At 44.9% G+C, this 25,609-nt stretch overlaps 1 protein-coding gene across 2 annotated transcripts in view; it reads left to right on the plus strand.

Annotated features, from left to right (window-relative positions):
• The window catches only part of nrxn2b (neurexin 2b), a 760,536-nt gene that overhangs the window by 710,445 nt on the left and 24,482 nt on the right, over positions 1-25,609 (plus strand). For both annotated transcript variants that reach the window (XM_028564156.1, XM_028564158.1), the window contains 2 exons: positions 11,233-11,322; positions 21,742-22,067. In XM_028564156.1, the coding sequence (XP_028419957.1) occupies positions 11,233-11,322; positions 21,742-22,067 (416 nt within the window). The remainder of the gene's footprint in view (positions 1-11,232; positions 11,323-21,741; positions 22,068-25,609) is intronic.

Consider the following 25,609-nt stretch of genomic DNA (forward strand, 5'->3'; position numbering starts at 1 on the left):
AGTCCGACACCCCTGCTCGAACTTGGCGGCATTTTGTCCCCGCTGGGGATACAAATAATTCAGCAGAGGCAGGGATATGTGGACCAGGAAGGGGGAAATCCCACGCATCTTCCCTGGAAAATCACCCTGCATACATATACATATACAGGCCCTTTACGGGCTTATATAGTGAACATGTCCCTTTGTTTGAAAGATGCGCACCTGTGAGTGTACATGAGGAGGTTGATTTATCAATGCCTACCTTTGTCTCACCCCCCCATCTCATCATTATCTTCTCCCTTCGCAAATCGCCTCACATCAACTCTTTTTTTGTGATCATAGTCATTCGCAGCAGATTATGACATATTATGGTAAGAAGGGAGCTTCTAGAAAATAATCCATCCATTTCCTGTGGGTTTATGCCACACTTGACATTTGGATGTCATTGCGGTGCCCCCTGCGCTTTAGATAATCATTATGCATTTTATAACCACAGTTATATTGTCACCGCCGCAGCGCATTGGCTGGGATTACCATATATTTGCCGCTTTATAACTGTGTCATTATGACTGAATGAGAGCGCGCGGTGCACCGTCTTTCCGCCACACTCGGTGGCTCTTTCTCAGTTGGCAGTATTTACAGGCAGTAGATCGTGCATGAATCTGTCACTTTGCTGTCGTTTCTGACTGGGCTGCGGTGGAATTAGAAAAAGGAAGTGGGGGGGTGTGTGTGGAGGGTGGGGAGAGGGGGGATGCATGAATGGAGGGGTCAACGGCAGGAGAGATAGAGGAGAGGAAAAGCAACAGTACTCTACAGCAAAGTGCTTGGGATGACAGTGCTGAAAATATGATGGACTAAGGGGGAAGATGGATAAAGAGATGGAGAGATAAGAGAAGGAGAGGCTGGGTAGGAAAAAAAAGAGAGGGAGCGATAGAGAAGAAAAGGCTAAGTAGAAGTAAAAAAAAGAATAATAATAAAAGAGCAGGGTGTGCTGGAAGCTAGCTGCTGTCACTGCTGTGATGGATGAGGCTTTTCATGTTACTGAATAATAAGCACTTCACAAATTGGATGGCATCACAGCAGGGAAGATTAGATTTAGCCAGTACAGTATGGTATGGTACAGCATGCTACACACTGTAGCATTGCACAGTGATCATTGCATAACTACTGTACCACTACAGCTAGCAAGATGACTTGCTTCTGAAATGCACTGAGACACAACGCTGTTCATTCTGTGCGGACCGGAAAGACTGCTCATAACTCGAGGGCGGCGAAAGAAAGAGGGGAAGATTAACAAAGTAGAGATGGCTATTGTAATTCCCTGTTTTCATTGTGTAAGATATTTAGGGGATCTGTTCAGCACGTAGGCTAACCATTAGAGAGAGGGAGAAAAGGGGGAAGAAGAGAATATTCACAGAGGAGGAGAGACAATTTGTGAAAGCAAGGTCTGGGAGGGGGTTGAGGCGGTGCAGAACAGCTTCCTTCTTCCTTTTTGGCAAAAGCAATATGAGAGCACTCAGCAGTGCCGGTTAGAGTCCTAAAGTGTAGGGGAGATCCTGGGATTAGGACAGCAGTGGGGTGCACTCTACACAAGACAACACAGTGAGACAAATGGCTGGAGGCATATGGACTTTAGCTGAGCATGGACTAGATTTCACTTCACTAGCTCGGGCCTCCGAGCAAGCAGTATGGAGCCGGCTCTGTGTGGCTGTGATGGTCCATCGAGCAGAAGATGGCAGATGAGTGTGCCTGGAGGTGCACGGAGCACAGTGTGGCCCCGTAAACCAGCTGGACTGGCTTATTGTTTAGGAGGAGCACCTCTATATACTGTCAGCAAGGCTCAGATATCTGTATCTTCATTGCTGTCATTAATGGTGCTTAGGCTAATCACACTATGCCAGCGGTGGAAGAAGTATTCAGATCGTTTACTTAAGTAAAAGTACTAATACCACACTGTAAAAATACTCCGTTACAAGTAAAAGTCCGGCATTGAAAATGTTACTTAAGTAAAAGTATGTAAGTACCATCAGGAAAATGAACTAAAACTAGGCTTCTGAATGCAGAAAAGTCCTCACATTTACGATCCAAACAGTTGTGTCAATCAACCAAGTATTTAATCAGCTAATCGCTCTAGCTCTACTTGTAGGCCGTTATATTGTTGAGTAGTTTAATTTATAATAACATGTCGTATTTTATAAACTACATCGGTTTAGTGTGCAAAAATCTTAATGTGTAAAGTAACTAATAACTAAAGCTGTCAGATGAATGTAGTGGAGTAAAAAGTATAATATTTCTCTCTGAAATGTAGCGGAGTAGAAGTAGAAAGTGGCATGAAAAGAAAAGACTCAAGTGAAGTACAAGTATCTCAAATTTGTACTTAAGTACAGTACCTGAGTAAATGTACTTAGTTATATTCCACCACTGCATCATGCAGTGTTGCAGCAGGACCGGTCCGTACAGTCTAAGTACAGATCAAAGTTGTTAAAATGAGCTCCACTTCAACCAGCTACCACATATTACATAAAATAATAATCCAATCATATTATACTCAGTTGCCAGTATATTAGGTACACCTACTGCGTGATATAAGAATCCCCTCTCAACAAGCAGTCCATAAATCTGCCAATTTTTGTCTCCATTAATCAATTGATCATGTTTTGCGCCAAAATGAAAATAAAGTCCCAGTAAAATTTCTCAGGGCCATAGATATCCAGTTAACCCTTTACATAATTATGAATCCAAAAATCAACTTGCGTATGTTCCCTTTGCGTCGCGACCTTTAGACCCATTGATTATTGTTCTGTGTGTGAACTAATTGTTGAAGGGGGTATTTGCTAAAGCTTTATGCTGAACATTAGAGCCTTCATGAAGGAAAGTATTACAGGTCTGATGTGTAAGACAGCAACTGAGTTTAAACTCTGAAAGTGGCCATTCTGCATGATTAGCTACAGCTCCTTACTTATCATTAGGGCTGGGCATCGTTTTGATTTCAACAGTTCCAATTCTTCCTTTCGATTCTGGTTCTTATTGATTCTCGATTCTTTGAGGGGTGGAGCAGAAACGGGTCACATGCTTATTTCACACATTTTACATATGTTTTCAGTGGTGATTGACAGTTTACCGGGCTTTTTCAATGTAAAATAAAGCCACAAGTTAGAGTGCCACTCAATGTGCTCCATGGCTGGAACACAACAAGCACCCGGAAGTACGGCGGCCGCCATGGAAACCCAAATTTGCCCATGTTAAATTTGGAACCGATGATCAGATTCAAAGCGATTCCAAACGATTCCAATAAATAAACGATTCTATTGGAATAGTAACTTTTGAAACAATCCTAAATTGGAACCTGTGAATTACTGTTCAGCTCAGTGATTCTTTTTCCTTAATCTGTTATGTTCATTATTTCTACGAGTTACTGATGGAGTGTCTAAAGTCACATTGCAGTCTAATAATGGCCCCAAGGGGAAAAATAAACTGCTAGTCCTCAGGCCATTGATGGGATACAATGCACAACTGACATTTGTCATAGTTTTGTATTTTACTCATCGTTATATTCAGGAAAGTACAGCAAAAAAAAAAGTCTGCCGAGAGTTAATTGAGGTCGGCCAGCTGAGTCACTTGTCATCGACGACAGTTCCCCCTCTTTCTGCAGGGTTCTTATTGGGCCTCTGGAGCTCCGCGGCTCCTTCTGATTGGATCTCGCGCAGTTGGATGGTATCGCCAATTATTGGCCTGTGGCTATGGGATGATGGAGAGGGAGCGAGAACAGAGAACTAGTGAAGGAAGTAATGATGAGGAGAGAGAGAGAGAGAGAGAGCGAGAGGGAGAAGGAGACACAGCTAAGTAGCGCAAAGCAGGAGAGGGAAAAGATTGCTTTAGGTAATTAGAGAAGTGACAACTTTGATTTCCACATGAGTGTGTGTATTCCTGTCGAAAAAGCGAGAAGAGAGCGGGGAAAAGTATAAAAACGAGCGTGATGGATTGATACCTGATGCAAAAAATGACGAAAAGACGAAAGATGAGCAAGCAGTTAAAAACAGTGAGATGTCATTTGTTTCAAAAGCATGCCGACACAATTGGCGGGTGATGTATTTACACTGAACAAAAGGCGCGGGGTGGGTAGGTAGATCGCTTTCTTACCCCGCGCGTCTCGCATGAAGAAAACTTGACTGCAATCTTTAGCTCAAAAAGAAAAAGATGAACTGCGTAAAAATGTCCTCTTTTCATGTCACTTTTATCCAATTTTGAACCCTTAAAGTCTTTTAAAACAGATCTGGCTGTGCACCAATATTCTAAAACGTATTATTTTGCTTGATTTTGTCGCAGCAATCTTTCTTATTCTGGCACCTTACTGACACCCTAGAAGAAAGGATAAGAGAAGCCTTTATTGTCTTTATATTACAGTAAATACAACAAAATTGCAAATGCCCCTACCCGCGGTGCTTAATAAAAAACTATGATGTGATAAATGATAATAAATATATTGCACAGATAAGTAAAATAAATGTACGAACAATGAAAGTAGAAACAAAAAAATGATTGAACCCGGTTGTCCATCCATCCATCAGATTTCTTCACTTGTTTTAAGAAAATAAGATTGTTAGAAGACATAAATTGGTTGATGAGATGGATATTTCTGCAGGGAATGCATTTCGTAGCACAGGGTTACAGTGCATAGGGCAGTGGCTTTTTCTCCCCTTCTGCTCCAAAACATCCAGTATATATGAGAGCAATCCATCTAAAGTTACCAAATGAAAATCAGAATGGGGCTAGCTAGAGAGAGAGAGAGAGAGAGAGAGAGAGAGAGAGAGAGAGAGAGATATGTTACTGTGAGAGGGAGGGAGAGCTGGATGGCCGGTGGCCAATCGTCTCCAATGTAATCTCCATTCTTGTGGATGGATTTTCGATGTGGGTGTCCTGTACAAGGGCATCTGGCTGCCTGCAGAGCTACACGATATACAGTTGGCTCCTCGGAGAGTCTCCACACACACAAACACACACACACACACACACACACTGGCGTGTACTAACACAGACGCACACACATGTACCGAATGCTAAAATGTAGCGCTCCCAGACTGACAGAAACAGACTGTACGCGGCGGGCGGGACTTGCGGCCGTCCTCCACCTCTCCGCTTCGTGTCTCCCCGAGGTGCCAGTCAGTCTGTGTGCCCTTGCCCCGCCCCTAGCACCCCAGCTGTGAAACCTACCCAGGAAGGGTCCCATCACGGCTGTTAATCCAGCCGATGCTCCAGGCGCCAAACACGGGGCGCAGGAGGAGGACACATGGGTTTCTGGCTCCAAGAGTGGAGAAACCACAAGTGTTTCGGGGGCGTTCTGAGCCTCAGGAGGTCCAGATGGTGGAGTCTGGACCATGATGTTTTGGCTTACATTTCATTTTAGATCAACTATTTATATGCACCTTGTAATTAGAATACACAAGCGTTTGGCCCATATGTCCACAGTATGCCTGGTGAATAGAAGAAATACAGCTACGTTACAAAATACTGATAGTGTCTCCTTCTGTCATCTAAAAACAAGCAAGACTGAGAAAGTCTGAAATGTGAAGTAATCTATTAAAGGCTTTGGGGCCATGTTTTCTTACCATGCACGGCAGCTTGAGTCTCAGGTTATCACGTGAGACTCCATCTTGTAGAGTATGACGCGATGCATTATGTCTCCACGACGGCTTCTCAGATGAGGTGCTGTGTACAAACCAACCATCTGGCGCGTCAGGTGACATGGTTCCTCCAAAAACCTGAAACAGAAAGAACTTATTATCCCATATTTTGTGCATCACAATCCCGGACAGAGTTAGTACCTTCTTTAAAGTTTGCATTACAAGCACCAAAATCAATTGTGGAATCCTACATTTCCCATGATGCAACCAATAGCTGGCTACCACAGAAAACATCGTACAGCTGTTAAGAATTTCTCCCCTTGACTAGTAATTTAACTTTGACATGTAAAATGAATGGAAAGCCGCATCTGAGGTAATGTTACTCGGCATGAAAACGTACTGTAGCCACTGATCTCTATCAGTCAAGGTTGTGTATTTAAGAAGGAATCAATAAGGAAGAATATATAGCTCAACAGTTTGGAGCCACTGTTTTAATTTATTTCTCTCTTGTATATCAGATTTCCTTGAGCACCAGGTCCTTCAAGCGTTGTTTTGCCGTCTTTTCACATCGAGATAGTCTTGGGAGTGGAGCGAGCGCCATGATGGCGGTGAGGGAGAAGACAAGGGCCCGGCTGTTTAATCTATCCCCCCCATTCTCATGCAGAGCAGGCTTCAGCTGGGGGGGGGGGAGAGCGCAAGGGGAAAAGTTTCACTGGTTCACTCAGAATGACTTATTTCTCCAAGGAGCGGAGAGCGCAAACAGATGCAAACAAACATGCACGGCACGGAGGAATTAAGATTCTCTGACAGTGCCGCGTGGATGACACAAAAACCTGTCCAACGGAACTTTGTGGGATTCTTTTCCTGTGGCTCCACTAACTTTTCATTCGTCGCAGCACATTCTGCTCTCCATTGTTTTCTATCACTTCCCCGGTTTTCTTCCCCCATGTCCATCTCTTTGTTTGTTGATTTCTGCGCTTTATTTGGATGATGAGAACGTTGTCTCTCTCTCGTGTTTGCCAGGCAAAGAATACACACACATTTACATACTGTACACACTTCACTCTTATTACTTTCCCCACTATGCACTTAGTCAGACTCTGTATGTGTGTGTGTGTGTCTGTGTGTAATAATGGATGACAGTGCCTGTGTCACAATATATAAATAAACTCACTGTGTTACCAGGCAGTAAGGAAGGATGGAGGGATAAAATGGAGTGAAGGTGCTTAAACAAAGAAGGGATTTAAGGTGGCAAGTGAGAGAAGGAGGAGGCCGGAAAAACGTAAGGAAGACACTTTGGGTAAAGGGAAGAAATAAGGAACAGGAGGCAAGGAAGGAAGGAAGGAAGAAATGGGAGGCGAGTGGATGTATAAGAAGAGCCAATTGTGTTGTGGAGGAAGGAACGGGGGGAAGTAGGGCGTACGTAGGAGGATGGAAGGAAGGAGCAAAGGCTAAAGAAGAAATAATGGAAGTGGAGGGAATTGGGAGACAAGAAGGAGGTAGTTAAAGGGTAACTTTTTTTTTTCTTTCAACCTGGACCCTATTTTACCATGTTTTTGTGTCTGAGTGACTGATGGGAAACTGGTCCAGTATTAAGCGAGACCGCTGCAGGCGGCAGCTGCAAGTTATTGGGTAATTGCGCACCGTTCAATTTCCACACCAGACAGGGTCAGATTATTGTTCAAAGTGTCTGACAACATTATGGAAAGGATCCCTACAGATGGAGTCTGGTGAGCTGTTTCTGGTTCAACAAAAAGTATTTTTTCTTTTGAACAAATCTTTCCATAACGTTGTCAGACAGAGAATAACATTCTGATCCAGTCCGTGCCAAAAACAGCACTTTCAGTGGACAAAATTGACAAAATTTGCCCTATGTGACTATATTGCAGCCCGGTTTGCTGCTGCCGGTTACAGAGTTCTCGCTCAACACCGGACAAAATTCAAAGACTCTTTTTCACATAAGTCACTTAGACACCAATGCATGGGGAAAATAGGGTCCAGCTTGAAAAACCAAAACGAAATGATGCAAGGTGCAAGAAGAGAATGAGGCATGGAAGAAATTAGGGAGAAAGAAATCAAAATGGACGTAGGGCAATTAAGGAAAGAGTGACGGAAGCAAAAATGGAAGGAAACATTCCAAAGAGGAGGCACAGAGGAAGGGGGGGGGGGGGAAACCATTTGAGTAGTTTGCTGACTGCAGTGTCTAACAGCTGCCACTAGAGGGACAGCTACACAGCTCCAGTTGATACACCACACCAACTATTACTTGGATGATAAAATGGACCCTTCATTGGATTACTGGGAGCCTCAGTGGGATTCCGACAAGAAAGCTGGAAGAGGGAGGAGGTTTAGTCAGATTTGTGGATGAGATAGCAGATGCAGCAGCAGCAGGAGGAGAAGAACATTCACGTAGGATTGATTCATCTCACTAAGGGCCTGCTGCCTCCCACTATTTTCCCTTCGCTCTGTTATTATTTGGATCGCCTTCTCTCAACAACCACAACCCCACCACCACCACCCATTTCACCCCCTCTCCCTCTCTTCTTTCCGTGCTACCGGCAGCATCTGCCTCTCCTTCTCTGCTTCAGTGATTGCTGCAGAGTGCCCATGTCATCTCTGAAATAAGGCTGTGTGTGTGTGTGTGTGTGTGTGTGTGTGGTGCACTGTAATTGCTGCGCTGCCTCTCCAGAAGGCACAGTGGTACCTAGCTAATATTACGTGCAGTGTGAACACATGTATGTAATTGGTCACACTAACATGCTGCAACACAGTTCTCAGAACAGTTTGGCTCCACCTTGTAAATCTTCAGACCCCCCCACCTTACGGTTAATTTAGGTATTATTGCAGGTAATAAAAACATCATTACTATATGCAATTATATATTATAGAAACATGAAAACATCCACAATCTGTCATTTCTTGTTCTCAGCCATATGAACACAGAGAGCTACATGCGCAGCATATGAATGACACTGAGTCATACTGTATAGTACATTGGAACCGCCTACTCTTGTCCTCTATATACTTCTCCATCCACCTGCCAGCTGTCTTTCATTCCACTTTCTCCGCTCAGTTCTTATCTTTTTCAGAGTGTCCCTCTTTACCCATGCACAAACTGCTGTTCATATAGAGTATGCTCACGCACACATGCACTCCTCCTCGGCCAGTGTGAGCCATTATTGCGCAGGCAGGCGTGGGTAGAGAGACCCCTGGGGAGTGGAAGTAGGTACTGCAGAACTGAGTGGTGGTCTATTTTTGATCACTGCAGCAGCAGTGGGGGGTACACTAGTTAGGATGCAGGGTGTACTTCCGAGCTTGCCTGTTTTCTGTTAAGATTTCGGTCCCAAACTTTACTTCAGTCTTTAACTTGGTTCTCTCCAGACAATTTCATCAGCCAACATTTCATACCAGACTCACATCTAGGCCTGAAAATTGCTTATGCTGTGTTGTCGGAGACTTTTGAGGTTCAGTTCAGTGTTGATTCACGGCTGAAATCACAGCAACAGTTCATCACAGAAGTGTCTATTTCACCGCAATTATGTATTTGGTTCCTTTTGGCTTACGGTGGCTAATTATAACAGAGCCAGGAGTAAATAGAAGCTACTTGAGCCATTTTTGTCTGCAGAATCAGTTTCCCTTTCTCACATGTAGTACACAACTAGGGTTGGGTACCGTTCACATTTTTACTGATACCTTAAATTTGGTTCTGGTAACCAACGGTACCTTTTTTCGATACTTTCCCTCAGTAATCAGACTGATTTCATAAAGTGGCGAATGTATGACAAGCCAATTAGTGTTATTGAGACGCATTATCGCTTTTTAGTGTGTTTATTAACGCTATTCGGCCACCATTGACCTACATTACTTGTGAGTTTTTGGTTGGTTGGGGTGGTAGATGGGTAAAGGGTAAAACACAGGACTTTCACCCAGGAGAGCCTGGCAGAAGTTCCCATCTTTGTGTGTATGACTCTTCTTCTTCACCCTTGGATGTTTGTTGTCTTCCGGTTTTGCGCGAGCCGCATGATAGAGACATTATCAATACGCCCACTTTCTCGCATGATAGAGACATTATCAATACGCCCACTTTCTCGCATGATAGAGACATTATCAATACGCCCACTTTCTCGCTGTGAATTCGGCAGACAATGACCTGCTCTATTCACACATGGGCTCAAACGGACATATCACAGACTTGGTACTAGGGAGCTGGCAGGGTAAAGTCTGTAAAATGCCTGGTCGAACTGATTAGGACATTTGCGTTCTCACGTACAGCTCCTCTGGGTAAAGTCTAGATAATTTCAGGGTTGCAGATCGTGTGTGAAAGGGGCTTTGGACTCATAAGTAGCTTGATTCTCTGCTGGTGGAGTTCTGTGGTGCTTGGGGTAGTGGGGGATAATTAAGTACATTGTAGGCTACTTAGAGCCCTTAAAGTTAAATTGTATCTTGTATGTAGCAAGTTACACGTTTTTTTATCTAGTTTCTCACTCATAAGTTGGATAATTTCCAGTAAATTATAGTAATAATAATAGCATGTTCCTTATTTTCTGGGAACTCCCCAGAACAGGACGCCTGGGGATTCCCTGGCCCCATTTTTTAAGAATCACTGTGCTAGCATAGCCTATAATCTGCGAAAGATTGCCGTTTGACATAGACAATGAATCCTAATTAAGCCTCTGACATTGCCACCACTTTAGACTTCACCAAGCCCCCAGCCTGGCCACCATCGGCCCTCATCTCCCCTAATTCCAGCTCCGTCTTATTGACAGTGCCGGAGGCGTGCGCAGCGTGACCCAGAGGTTGATTGAAGTGAAGTGAGGGATAATAAGTTTGCACAGCGACGATGGAACTTCTTTGACACGCTGATGAAGTGATGCTAATTGCCAAGTGCCACTGAGAAGTGCTCAATTAATGCAGATGGGGGGATGGGGGGGGCTGAAGAAAAACACTGCCAACGGTTTCACTAAATCCTTCCCGCTTTAGTTGAAGTAGAGGATTCAAAGTGAAGTGACGCTCCCCGAGCAGAATGCCATCCTGTTGTCAGATTTGGGAGGTGATGATTTTTCTAATCGCAAACTCTCTGTGTGCAATGGGAACTAAAACATGTCTTCGTTGAAACAACCATGAAATGTGTTTTAGCGCTGTGTGATTATCTAATGCTCATGTGAAATAACAATGCTTTATTGGTGACCTTCTTTCCTGCTTTATTCATTCACAGTGTTGTAATGCTGTTGTTCAATGATCGCTGGTTCTGTGTGTGATTCTAGCTTAACTTTCCTCACTACTGCTAATGCATTTCTAAAGTGTATTCACTTTGCGGACAGCTATCATGAGTTTATACAACTGTAATCATACTATATCTAAATAATTCATAAATCTGTTTAACTTGTCAGTACAAAAAAAAAAAAAAAAAAAGCACTTAAACTCAAGGTAACTAGAATGCTGTTAACTTGTCTAACCTAACAACCCAGCCCAAAAAAAAACATCCTCAAGTTCTTCCTGTCCGAACTAAAGCTGATTTAAAGTACATAACTTTGCTAAACGTTTGCCATGTTGCCCTTCTAACCTTCTAACCTTTCAACTTCCAGATTTCTTTGTAACCTCTCCTAATTTGTCTTCTCCAAATTTCTTAAAGGGAACTTTGATAATGAGCGCCTGGCTATTGCTAGACAAAGAATCCCATACCGACTTGGTCGGGTAGTTGACGAGTGGCTACTCGACAAAGGTAATAAAATCCCTTTAACTCCACTAATGATCTAACCGCCTAACCTACCGTTAACCACCACTCTGGAGGAGGTGCAGTGCCAACAGGGGTGAATGTGATTTGGCTCTTTCGCAGAACTGTAGGTCCCCTATAACCCACCGCCGATTTAACATGCCATAATAATAATTGGCTGGTATTTCGTAACTCATTTCATTCAGTGTTCCTTATCTCGATTGGTATCTGAAAACTAACCCAACATTATTGGAAGATACATTGTCGTTTTATCGTATACTATTTGCCATCATTTTACAACCCCGCTTGCCCAGTTGTGGCAGTTCACTGTGTAACAATTGGCAATGAAAATGGCGGTGTATAGTTTTCAATAATAATAATGCCATTCTCTAGCATTGGGGACCAATATCCAAAGCACCTTAAGCTGGGGCTGCATCTCTTCAGAGAATTAACCCCCAAATAACCCGACATAACCCCCTAATAACCTTACTACATGTAAATAGCCTATTGATTCCGTTTGCTTCTTTCCTGTGTCTTTTTTTGGCTGAATGTGAATTTTCTCATGAAAACCAACAACTCTTACTGGATTTCCAAAAAAAAAAAAAAAAATGAATCCCCCCCCCTCCATGAAAGTCACTAAAAGTTAAAGGGACTGTTGAAGTGTTTGGTCAGTAATCAGTCTACATTCATTTGCAGCATGTGGGCGCACATTTTGCACCCGACGTTGCGCATAACTAGTGACGTGAGTGTCGAATGTGGTCCCGTCAAAGTGGCGATCCTTTAACCCTTTGAGTGCCAAATGTCCCAACCTCTTTGTCTTTGTCTTGTGCCGTGTGTTTGTGCTGCTGAAGGTGGTTGATTCTAAAAATATATATATAAATCAGAAAGACAGCCAAATAGAGCCGAGTCTTAAAATAGTTTCTGTGGTGCAGTGAAAGCATTGCAGACATATAGTCTGGTAGTTTCCAACGAGAGCACACACAGTAGCATTTAGCAGAATAAACCCCACAGTATAGGATGAGAATCCATCTCAACGGAAGTTGTTTTGGTGTAGATGATCAAAACGTCCAAAGCTCTCAGTCTTGCCGATACGGTTTGCGTTATCTTTTCTCTTTTCCATAAGAGATGTATTGAGATTATCAGGCATTTAGAGCTTCAAGCTTTAGCCAATCGTTTGGAAACGGCATTGTGAACCACAACACATGCGGTGACGGATTCAGAAGATAAAGTCTGTCTCTGAGAGCAAAATGAAGTATTCATGCGTCAGACAAACAAGCTAAATGAAGCGCCTGCATATTTATTTCATGGAAACAAAACAATCCTTGCATTCATCGCCGCTCTCCTCCGGTACGTCGGAGGGGATTGCACTTCTTGCTGAGGGTAGTTAAGACACAAATAGGAATCAGAAAAGGCTTGGGAGATGAAAGTTGAGTTGAATAACTGGCTCAATAAAAAATGACTTATCCACTTAAAATATAATTTGTGCATGTCATGAAAGTCTAAAGAGACCGAGCTTGAAAAGGAATGCATTATTCTCTTTCTTGTATCGTTTGAGAAGAGTCTGCGTCCAATCATTTAGATGAGAGCATTAAGAAAGCAGGAAGATGAAATAGACAAATAATCCCCCCCACCCCCCATCAAACCTCGAGCGAGGACTTTGATCTGGGTTTTTTTTTTTTTTTTTGAAGTTAATTTTCAATCGGATTCGTTAAGGAAATGTCAAACACACGTCATGGACTGAAGAGGCACAGCGGTTTTGGAAATTTGTACGATACCGTTTGCACACAAGACACGTTAGTCTAGATTTCGAGGGGGATTGGCGGACATTTCCGAGCTCAAAGGGTTAAAGCTGTTTGTTGCTTTGATAAGGAAGCGGCTAGAACTTAAAGCTAAGAAACCTCTAAACAGAATCTAACCACCTAACAGCAAATCAAACGCTACCCACACTAACCACTGAGGGTTTCTCTCACGACTTCCCCCACCTTCCACTGCAAAATTGAAACCATTCTGGACACCTTTCCAGCTTCGCCCTGCTGGAAACAAATTCAGAGAGCCCTCAGTTATAACCTTGTTATAAATTATGTTTAACATTTGAACACAATTGGACCTGGATGTCAGTATTTGGAAGAACTTGGACAGGTCGCGGCGATCGCTTGGGGCAAAAAAAAGAAAAACGAACTAAAAAAGCTAACTAAGTTCTAACTCTTTACTAAAAGAAACAAATCTCCAGCTGGCATCCCCCCGTCTCCACGCCATTGCAAAACTCAGAGGGTTAAAACCAAAGCAAACAACTGAACACCAAATTCAAAAGTGACGCATCTGCTGTGGATCATTTCAACGAAACGTGTTTGAAATTGAGGTCCCTTTAACATTTATTGTTTTCACCACTAAGGAACGTGTTTTGAATGTACTGTTGTGTATGTCATTTGCTACGCAGGGTGAAGGGGTGTACAGTGTGTGGACATTTGAATGAGTCGTGGGGTAAACGGCCTGGGCCATTCATCCTGTAATAGATGTCCAGGCTGCGTTACCAATGTGGGGGTTTTTGGTCTTCAATATGTGTTGATTTTATTACACGAACGGCTCAAAGGGTCTCCAACAGAGTGCACAAAACAAATCAGCCCCGCGGATCCCCTCTGCCTCCATGTTTCATCAGTTCGGTCGGATCCAATGAGCATGGAAAAACTCCGCATCTCTCGGGCAGATGTCATTGGTACTCAAGATAATATTCATGTGCGGACGGGAACGGAATAGGAGCAGTAATCGCCTCTGACAAATCTGTGTTTTAGTCACACTGGGATATAATGGAAGTCATCGGAGCCGAGCTGTGCCGTGGCGCCGCGCCACTGCGCCTCATTCTGAGAGCCCCTCAACCCATCGCGGCTACCCTACCGCCGTGTGAGGCAGATCAGAGCGAGCATCTCCGGGCCTGACTCTGACTAAATCCAAAACGGCAGCCATTACAGGGACCCAATGGAGGGGAAAAATCAGTGTGCCAAAAGTTTTCAACAGCTCCATCCGAGCCAAAACTTGGGTCCCCTTTTTTTTTTCCTTGCGTCTTTCTCTCGCCTTGATGGATCTGTCATTGCAGGTTTTCTGCTCTGCTCCTGCCCTTACTTCCACTCTCTCCTTTATCCCCTTTTTTTTTCTTTATTTTCCCTTGACCGTCAATGCCCTCACTAAAAACTTGGCAAGCATTTCTCTACGTCTTCAGAAACAGCATTAATGTGTTGCTGCTTCCTGATCTCATCAGGGAGATCCACTAAAAAAAAAAATAAAGATTACAAATAAGTAGCAAGAATGATTTCCCCCTCAGTTGTTCCCTTTAGCAGATGAGCAAGGAAGCCAATAAAGCTCCCCGAAGAATCTGAGCTTTATATCTTCTTCCGGCGAGGAGTCTAGCCCTCTGGAGCTCTCCAGAGGCATGGCGATCCATACTACAACACGGGGTCTCTGTGCCCTAAAAGCTGTAGCGGAGCCAGAGAAGCAGGTTTAATGTTCGATGTTTAATGGTCTGCTGTGAGCTTCCCTCTTCCCTAATCAAAGGCAATCAAGTCCTCCACTTGGTGTGAGGCCAGAGCCCAAATCAGCATCTCCAGGCCAGGCATTGGTCCAGATCTGCTATTCCTGATCCCAGCTTGATTTCAGAGATGCTCTTTCTCGCATCGGGGCCGCAGTCGACTGAGAGTAAATCCGTCTGAGTCTGTCTTTCAGCAGACCCCCACGGGGAGCTTTGTATCCTGCTGAGTTACTATCTTGTTCTCATTTGATCTCGATGCACTATTATGGCCACATTTGAGGGAAGTAAAGGGGGGCAAATTGTATGATTTTGAACGTGCTTGCTCATGAGTAGAAAAGTGGCTGCAAAAAAAAAAGGCGCTTCTGAAAAAAGGAGAGACACTTTGCTGTTATTTCACGGTCCCCTACCATGAAATGGCCTAAAAACAGCACAGTCACAGCTGGAGTGGAGAGACAATTGTTCCCAGCTAACCAGCGTGCCATCTCTCTCTGTGTCTCTGCCTCGACACTGTCGCCTTCTTAAGATCTACGTACAGATATAGGATCAGAGATAGAGCCACATCTGATTAAATCCAGTCTACTGTTTGTAGAGTCCTGTAGAGCGGATCCACCGTCTCGGCGGCACCCTCGGCTGCCTTTAAGGACCTCAGGGTGCCATGCTGCCTCGCAAGGCTTTCAGTCTGGCTTCATGCTCCATCTCCATTGTCAAACACAATTAATTCATGTGTTCTACCCAAAGCAGCCCAACTTCTGAGGACAAAAAAAAAGCAAAATGCTCTTAATTACCAAAGAGAGCCTTGCGCCGAGGAGATAACTTGGGAACAATTCATAATCGACTTTGTCAGCATCCCACCCCCCACCCCCATTCTGCTCCAGTCTCCTTTGACTTTCTCCCACCTTATTCTTTTTTGTCTTTTTTTTCTGTAGAGAAGAAAATGGAAAATAGGGGGGGGAGTCCTTGTTTGTTGATACGGATACTCGAAATTCTACAGGCGCATGGAGGATTTGTGAACACAAACCCATAAAGACTGCGCGCGCAAACAGTCCCAACTCTCAGTTCCGCACATCACAAAGCAGTGGATTGACTGAGGTGAATTCTGGGCCGTCCCTCCCACCCTGCAGCTCAGCTAAGAGAAAACGTTTGAGAGAGAAGCTCCTTTTGCAACCATATGGCATCCCTCCTCTCTGCGAGATAACAGGAGTAGAAGGAGGATGAGAGAGGCGCGATGACGGCGGTGGAGCGAGAGAGACACTGCTCTCTCTCCAGCTGCAGTCCTTTTCATATATCCCTCCACTGGGGATGGGTACACTTAGATCATCTTCCCCATCTCTCCTTCCGACAGTCGCCTCCTTCAGGTCGGCTGCTCAGAGCCAGTAGCAAGCCCCAGTCCCCCCTCCCATCCTTTCCACCTCCATTCTGGGGGTTGTAGCAGACACACAGCCATTATCCCACAGCCTCTGACCAGCAATCTGTGCATTAGCCTGTCGAGTGTGGCCCAAGCCCAGCCCACTCCCCCAGCTAGTAATTACCAGCCATACCGGCCATCTCGTCTCTATGTTTTAAAAAAAAAATGCTATACCTGCTCACTAGGGCAGTTTACTTTTGGCGGAAGAAGTGTTAGTAACTGACATCAAGACAAGATGTGATGCAACCTGCACCCAACAGATACAACCTCTGTGGTCTTTCGTTAGAAAAATCCTCAGGCCCACTTTTGCATTACCTACAGAAACTCAGTGTCTGGTTTATAGCAACTTTCATCTTCTTCGCCTTTCTGTCTGCCATGATAACATTGCACTCACCAAAGGGAATTGCTCGGATCTGGGAACATTGGTACCATTGGGTCGAAGTCCGACTGAGCAAGAAAGCCCCTAGTCTAAATTATCTAACTTTATTCGCAGATAAAACCTTAAGCGAGCACACCTTAATTGCGGGTAATGATCCGGCATTACCCGCTGGAAGTTGTCCGTTTTTGACAAATCACTACAGAGCTTTTTAGGTAATTTTCCCCCCTCATTTGTACAAAGTAATAAAAACCAACTTTGGACCCTTCTCTTTTTTTTTCTCAGTCTTTTCTTTTTTGTCAGCTGCTATCCCACAATGCTTTGCAAAGCGATTCAGTTTCATCCTAAAGAAAATGATCAAAGCTTAACTTTGCATTTCTTTAAATGGGATTTCTTTCTTTTTTTTCAGTAACGCAATTACTATAATTTAGATTCTGTGCTTTACAGCAAGTCCAGCTGCGCATGGTAGCATTTCAGTGTTCTTTCCGCTTCTCTGTGTAAATGCATACCCTCTATACTTTCCTCTATATGAGCATCTTTTCTGGTCACTGAAAAAGGGACGCAGCGATACAGGAAGCTATGGCCTCAGGTACATACATGACTTAGCCATGTGATTAGCTGACTGCACCTGAAAAAGAGTGCAGGGAAGCTGGAGGTGACTCAGCGTCCTCTACATGGGGCACACGTTCCTCTACCTCATTTCTTTTGCCATTGCCGTCCCTTCTCTTTTTTTCTTACCATCTCACTCCCGTGTGTTACGGTACGTCTTTCTCTTCCTCAGCCACCGTCTTTAACTGCACGATTCCTCTTGTTCTTTTTATCAGGCCTGTCATCCGCTCCCTCCGTCCCTCCCTCCGTGCCCTCGCTCCGTCTCTTTGACATTCTATCCTCATGCAGGCTCGCTCTTTCTCTGCCCTACTCGTCTGTCATCCTCCCTTGCCCCTGTCATCTCTCATGTCCCCATTCTCTCAGTCCCTGTCCAACCTCTACTTTCCTCTCTCTCATGCATTCGATAACTCAGGAGCTGCCCAACGGCCAGTTCCAAATGAAGTAAATGCCATGTTACAGATCGGTTTCTCTAATGAGTGATGATTTACTGTTTATCTGAACGCTTCTCAGTGGCCTCATCGGCAGCTGCTAGGCTATCAGCCACTAAGAACCCCCCCCCCCGGGTGTTCCAACCAAAGGCGGGTGCTACTGCGGTTGATAATGCCTTTAGAAATCCTCTTCTTTTACCCAGACGCCCTTTCTAAGCAGTAGTGAGTGGACGGCTCCTAGCCGGGGTACTGTGTTTTCCCAGGAGCAAAGCACCGTTTCTAGTCCTACAGGGAGGATCCACGAGCCTAGAAGAAACAACATATGTTAGACTGCTCAGTCCTCCTTAGGCCGCCCCTCCACTTCTTCTTCTTCTTTTGCTTTGCATGTTTCTATGCATATCCCTTCATCATCCAGAGTTATTTTTACTCCGCTTTTGGTGTTGTGACAAATTTGAGGGCCACTGTGTGCTACTTTGTGCATTCCATATTCCCCCCATGGATTTTATATAGGATACTATATGGCTTTAAATAAAATAAGAGTTAAGAGGAGGATGTACAGAACAAAAAGAGAAGAAGTAACCTCTCTAACCTCTCACAGATTTATCTCTGAGGATGGGTGGATAGAAAGATGGATGGATGGATGGATAGATACATAGTACACATTTGAACAGCTAATTGTCAGCCTGTTAGCATTGTCATTGATGACGTTAGCATTTAGCTCGAAGCACCACTATGCCTAAGTGCAGCCTCTCAGAGAAGCTAGCATGGCTGTTAGTTTAAATGTGACGAACAATGACAGCCTTGCAATTAATAGTTTTTTTTTTCTATTATTATTATGCTTTGTCATCCATTTCATACACAGAGTACCTGAATATGTTTGAATCGTCCCATCCAAAGCCTGTGCCCATTAAAAGCCCATCAATTTGCCAACCCTGTGCGCTGTCGAAACCCACATACAGACACACACCAGGGAATGGCGTATGTAAATAAATGTTGCACTACTTGAAAAGGCCAAATATCACACACATAAAGGTCATTTCACAGACATATTTCATAAGTTATTATATACACGCACGCACACCCCCTCTCCTCCGCAGTGCCGCCACATCCAGCTCTGTCATATTAGGTGCTGGGATTGCTTGTCATTCAGAGGCTTCTGGTTCTACAATACCCAGCACTCCATCCCCCCCCCTCCCCCCCTCCCTTCCCATTGCCCAAATTGGCTCTAAAACCACAAGTCACTTTTGATTTGACCCGGCAGGCCCTGAAACAATAACTTCATCAAGCCCTGTTAGAGTCTCATCCTGGCCAGACAGCTCCAAAGAAACAAACACTGATTTCCCTTCATCTAGTCTAGAGGGCACCTTTCTTCTTTCTTTCTTTTTTTTTTTGCTCCGTCTCAGACGGGGTGAACGCACAAATGGCCGTCACAGCGCTCTCCCCCCGTGCTCCAGGCTCGCCTTCCTGCAATTTTTGTCAACGGAGGAGGACTTTGTGGCACGCTGCAGTTGCAATGCAGTATGAAATAGGTCACCCAACGGATTCTTGGACACCGACTTTCGAACTAACCCCCCCACTCTGCATCATAATCATAAGCCGCTTGTCAATATGGCTTACTTATGCCTGTGTCACCGGCTCGCAGTGTAACTGTGACACCAATTACTCCCCAGGAGTAAACTGCCCCATCTGAACAGATCATCTTCGGACGTGGAGTTGGTGCATTTTTTAAAGGAACTGGAGCAGTTTGGTAAAGCAAGAGGATGGGTAACATTGGGGAATACAGATGACAACGTGTGACCTCAGCGCCTCAGCATTCAAACAAGCCTTTACTGGAGAGTGGGGGCCGACTGGGGCTGATTGAAATGGGAGACCCTCTGGGCAGACGTGTGGCTGTGTGTGCATGTGTCCTCTTGACAAGGACACTGGAAGAGTGAAATGGGGGGGGGCGGGGGGTTGAGACTGTTCATGTGATATTTTTTGATGTTTCAAGGTTCCCTGTATGTACACACGCATGGTATTCCTCCTGTATTTTCCTCGCTGATGTCCACAATTTGACAGTCTGTCCCTCACCATGCTTTCCCATTTCCTCCTCTCCCCCCCATTGTCACTCCCACACCAAACATGCTTAGTAATGAGATAATAGAGTGCGACTCAGCCATTATGTCAACAGTGCATATGCCAGACATTAAGTCTCATCGTTATGAAGTTAGGGGACGGAAGCCGGGTCCCTTGTGGATCCCTAGCGGGCCTAATGATCTGATAATGGGATGACACATGTAATGGCCCATCTCGGTGGAATAGAGGTATCTCTCTAGCACTTAAAACTTACAGATTCCCATACACTGAACATGTGGTTTTACACCCACCCACACACACACACACACGCATGTGCATTAATCGACATTATTTGTCCGATAGCCCCACCCACCTGGGTGTTACACACACGTACGAACGAGCGCACCCATATAGACGGACAGTCAATCATAATTACAGTGATGAAGTACCCTTTCGTCTCTTTTAATTGAAAACAAATGGGACCCAGGCCCGTCCCTGGTGTCTCCACGCTGATGAGTAGAAGGCTGTCTTTACCGGCTTGCAATCCCACAGGGAAAACAATAGCAACATTCGAAAGATATCTTGAGGATTCATTCGTCATCATTAGACACTAACTAAAGGCAAAGAAGCCAGTTTCAGGAAAAAGACATATGATAGGATACAACTTTATTGTCAGTTTACACTGAAATTTGATATTCTCGGATCCAGATCTTAATCTCATTTGGGTTTAGCAACAGCATAGACGCAATGCTAAGATAAGATGTTCTTAAGCCTGTTAGAAGGCAAAAGTTGGCATTCATAATTTCAAACACGCATGGAGTTCGAAGAGATGCTGTCGGCAAGTCTGCACGAGGTTTAAATGTACGTACGTAGCCGTAGTCCAAACTGCATACACAACTCCCATCAGGCCAGAGGGGTCTCTCGTTTCTGAGGTCCGTACCACGGCGTCTCTAGAGTCTACATTTTGCTCTCAGATGCACACATTACCGTAGTATCCCTTTCACAAACAAACACGCTCCCTCTTTCCTTACACCGATTGATTTAGCCATAAAATCTCCTTGCCTTCTCCCATCTTTCTCCTCTGAGTAATTACCTCATCGGGTCTGTTTTTAACCCACTTCCATCCAACGGTATCCCGCAATAATACTCCCCTCCCCTCTCCATCTTCTCTCTTATGACTCATAACACGGGTCAAAGACAGTCCATGGTGGGATGTCCCCAAGAAGCGCCGGGGGATGCAAATGTGGGACAGAAAAATGAAAAAAATATAACCATCAGCTTACGAAAATACAGGCAGAAAAACGACACCCGTGTTAGACCGCCCCCACTCCAAGCCCTTCACCGCAAGTCCTGGTAGCACATTAGTATTGGACCCTGGTTAAATGGTCGACCTTCTCCTCCCTCTAATCAATCCATCCATCCAGATGAATGGTAATGACCACAGAGAGGGAGAGCCCCTGCTGAATTAAACATTTCCTTCCAATGAGGATCTTATTTTCCTGCTTTGGATAGCAGAGCGGGGGCGACATTTTTTTCCCCGCTGGCAGAGGCACTTTATCATCGTGAAGCTCAGGTGCATCGCAGGTCAATGACACAGACCCAGCATTGTTCTAATATATTCCATCTCGGGGCAAATTAGATGCATTTCGCAGTGAACCTTCAGTCTCAGGGTCAAGCCGCAACTGCCCCCGCAATTTATACGACTGCCACATTCAGACGGCCTTTTCTGAGAAAGCGGCGCGTGCCCAGCTCCGTAATGGCTGCGGCGGCAGCAAAACCAGGGTCCAATCTCCCTAAAGTGTTGCCCAGGAAATCCCATGTGATTGAACCGGTCCCTCTATGTCCCAGTTTTGTGCCCATGTGTTACTTTGTGATTCACGTGCAAGCTAACCCCGAGATCTTGACTGATTAGTATTCTTTGCCCTTTCTCTCTCTTTTCTTTCCCTCTGTCCATGGTTTCTCTCCTCCTTTACACTTCCTCCCTCTCTCTATCTCTCCGTCATTTCTTCATCCTCCTTATCGCTCACGTCATCAGGTCGCCAGTTGACCATCTTCAACAGCCAGGCGTTCATTAAAATTGGTGGCGGTGGAGATAAGGGGCGCCACTTCCAGGGCCAGATCTCGGGCCTGTACTACAACGGCCTGCAGGTGCTCAAACTGGCGGCCGAGGGCGACCCCAACGTCCAGACCCAGGGCAACCTGCGGCTGGTGGGCGACGTGCCCTCGGTGCTCACTACCGACACCACCTCCACCACCCCGCTGGCCGACATGTCCACCACCATCATGGAGACGACCACCACCATGGCCACGACCACCACCCGCAAACAGCGCTCGCCCACCATGAGGGACAGTGTCACGCAGGTGAGCAGTGACGAGTTTGGGATCCGAGCGGGTTTGCGCGACTCGTAGAGGCGGAAATGAAGCGCAGCTGAAAGAAGGCTGAGCCCCGAATCTTTTAGGTTTTAAAAGAACTTTGTGTCCTTTTCCCTCAGTCTCTGAATGAATCCGGCAAATCAGTGGAGCAAAAGTTCTATTACTGCGGGAATATCGCACATTCGTTCTCTGAAAATAGGTTTTTAAGATTAGTAATGCTGTCTACGCCAAATTCCTACCTTACTTGTGTTATGTAACTTGAAAATAGTAACATCTGACAACATGACATCATGATTTTGCGTAAACATACACGCCCACTTTCTTAAGCCAAGTGGCGTTTTATCTGTACGCATTTTGAGCTGCCCAAAGATGTCTACAGCGGACATATGCGCCACTTGGCGTGTTATCACCACTTGGTGTGTTATCGCGAGAAGAAAGCGACGGTTTGGTTTAGGAAATGTGACACGCAGGACACGATCCCCGGTCTCCTGGGTGAAAGTCCTGTGTTTGACCCATCCTCCACCCCAACCGACCTCCCTACACGGATTTTCGCCCTTTCATACTACTCGCTACGGCGTCAATTCACACGCAATCGCAAGGTAATGTAAGTCAATGGAGGCCAAACGGCGTTGATAAACACGCTAAAAGGCGAGTATGCGTCTTGATAACACGCCAATAATGACATACGAATTGGCGTGTCATACATACGCCACTTCATGAGATCAGTCTGCATCTGACAATTTTTGCCTCTGTTTAGGTGGCAGAAGTGAAAAGTAGTGATCCTCAACATTTGTTGTGTTCTGGTTCAAAAAGATAGTTGGAGAACAACTACATGATGGTTCTTGTTCTTGGCAACTATGATGTTTTCCCAAATAATGTACAGACTTTTAGGCATTCTCTTATGAAAAACAAAAAAAGGCTTGAAAAATAGTGTATATTGCTGCCGTAAATGGAGCATGCTGGACCCTCCCTAGTGTTTGGGCTGAGCCACAAATGTTTGCAACATCTGGCTCCGCCCCTGCACCGAGCTTGGGAGACTTTTTAATTGGCTTTCAAAATTTGTGCTGAAAACAATATCTGAATGATTAAACAGCGTGGCCAAGTAGCCCCCAGATGACGCGTTTCAAAAGAAATCCTATGTCAATCCCGCCACAAGGTCAACGGCGCCGTGTCTTGCGCGGGCCTCGTCCCTTGGCCTTTCAGCCGCATTCAGATGTTCAAACGGCCGCCAGCCCGAGAGGGAGTCACGTAGCCGCTTTGTCTAGCTCGTCCTATTAGACCAATCAACGCTGCAATTTTGATTTGCGCTAAGAAGATATGGCTGACTAAACCACGCAGACGTGGGCGGCTGCTGGAAATTGCAGCACATCCATACAGATCAACAAAGGCTGGAAGAGGGAAAGGGACATAATGAAAAGGAAACCCGGCGGCAGCAAAAGCACAACAACTCAGGGTGCCATAAACTTATATTTATACCCTCACATGCATGTGACAGGCTATGATTAACGGTTTGAAATCCCGTGTGCCAAGGCCAGCCGTCGCCATCGTGGTAAGTAAGAATTAGCAAACAGTAGGGAAGATCTGTTGCCCACATACTGGGGGATGGAGGAAGCAGGTCATCCAGACCCACTACTCTCGTAAAGAGACCTAATAACAGGCTCTGTGTGTTCTCGGGGAAGGGGGGGGGATGCTCTAGTTCACGGCCAGTATCATTAGCTACAAGCTGTGTGGTGTGCAAAAAGACCTTGCCGCATGGCATTTTAAAGTACGTGTGAATCAGATAAATGGAAGCTATGAAAGCTTTTTCTTCCATGTCTACGCCAGATGTACATTATGTCAGCTATTTCAATGTCATCGTCTCACTTTGTACTGTAAATACTTAAAAAAAAGTTGCCCATCTCATACTTTAAGATTCAACTGTCCAACAAACTTTTCTGATGTTGCAGGAAACACAGAAGCTGCAGAGGTGCCAATTACCAGCGCATTTCTCTCATTCCGTTGTGTTCATTAGCGCTATTCACATCCACGGAAGCTTATCCGAGATCATACGGCAAGCCTGCTTGCGCTCGTCCCTGACATCCGCGATCAGCAGATTCGGAGTATATTTAGAACCGGCTCGCTCTTTGTCCCTTCATCATCATCTCAAACCTTGGCAGGATCTGTCTCATTTTGAGCGCCAATTAAAGTGAAGTCGAGGTGAGGCTGTTGATTGCACGAGTGCTTAATTCACTCCACTTTGTATTGTAGACACTCAGTGCAAAGAAAAATGGAATGTTGTGTTGTTTTTTTTACATTTGAAAATATTGCTTAATGAATAATAAAATCTACGGAAGAGGATTAGGGCCACGTGTGAAAAATGTATTAGAGTTCGGAGAACTCAAGTCAGAATTCTGACTTTATTCTCAGAATTCTGACCTTACGCACAAAACTCTGACCCTTTTGGCTAAATTGAACGCGTAACGCATGCGGACCTACTCTCATTCGCAGTCATTAAGTTGTTTCCTTTATATTGGTAGTTTAATTTAAAAGAAATAAAGACACTGAATGATCCATTTCTGTGTAAAAGGGCACCGCTCTCTGACCGGTGTCGCCAGTTTCATTGATTATAGTGGAAGCGTAGTGTTGGAACGTCCGCTGCGCATACGTTACGCGTGCAACGTAGCCGGCCCGTGAGATTGCGTCCGAAATCACATACTACGCACTACATACTCAATATGTACATAGACTATCGTTCAAAATACTTTTGGCATTGCCAGATAATGCCTACGTTATTGAAAAAAAAGTTCAGCAACTAGACCAACAGTCACTTGTAGTAATGTCAACTGAAGCGTTTTTGACGTTACAGAGTTGACCCAGTCGCTGTCAGTTTGTCGGTTATGAAAGTTGACATCACTACCGCATTGCATTGTGGGATAATTATGCCAGCGTATTGTCCAGGGTTTGCATACTGTAATGGTATGGAATCCCAGATGCAACCTGACTTTATTCTCAGAATTCTGACTCAACTCTGAACTCAAATACATTTTTCACATTGGCCCTAATCGTCTTCCGTACGTAGCAGTGCTCCTGGCAGCGGCTGACAAAAGCTACGAAGGTGGTCCTGTTCACAAACCAAAGGCACGTTCTTTCAGTCGTGATTGAGTCTGCCGTGTAATTACAAGAGAGTGACATTTTTTGGACTTAAAGGTTGGTCGGAGCTCCTTCGCCGACATCAGCGTCTCCGGCACGCCCAGTTGGCATGACTTTTTTTTTTTTTTTTTTTAGATGAATGGTCCGTGGTTTTGTTTTTCTGCGTCTCCTCTCTAAACATGAGATCAATGGAACCTGACTCTAAGATGTCACATGTAGCCATCCACTCAGTTCAATATCATATCTCTGGACGCCAGACTTCTTGGCGGAAATATCCTTCCGTGTTCAGCGTATAACGGGCTTTTACAACAGCGCTCCTTGATGCGAAATTGGCAGCCGTAGACGGGCCCCGTTTGATAAATTATCTGGAACTCTTTTAGTATAGCAGAGGGCTCCGAGTG

The sequence above is a fragment of the Perca flavescens genome, chromosome 19, assembly GCF_004354835.1.
Source record: "Perca flavescens isolate YP-PL-M2 chromosome 19, PFLA_1.0, whole genome shotgun sequence".
Classification (NCBI taxonomy): domain Eukaryota; kingdom Metazoa; phylum Chordata; class Actinopteri; order Perciformes; family Percidae; genus Perca; species Perca flavescens.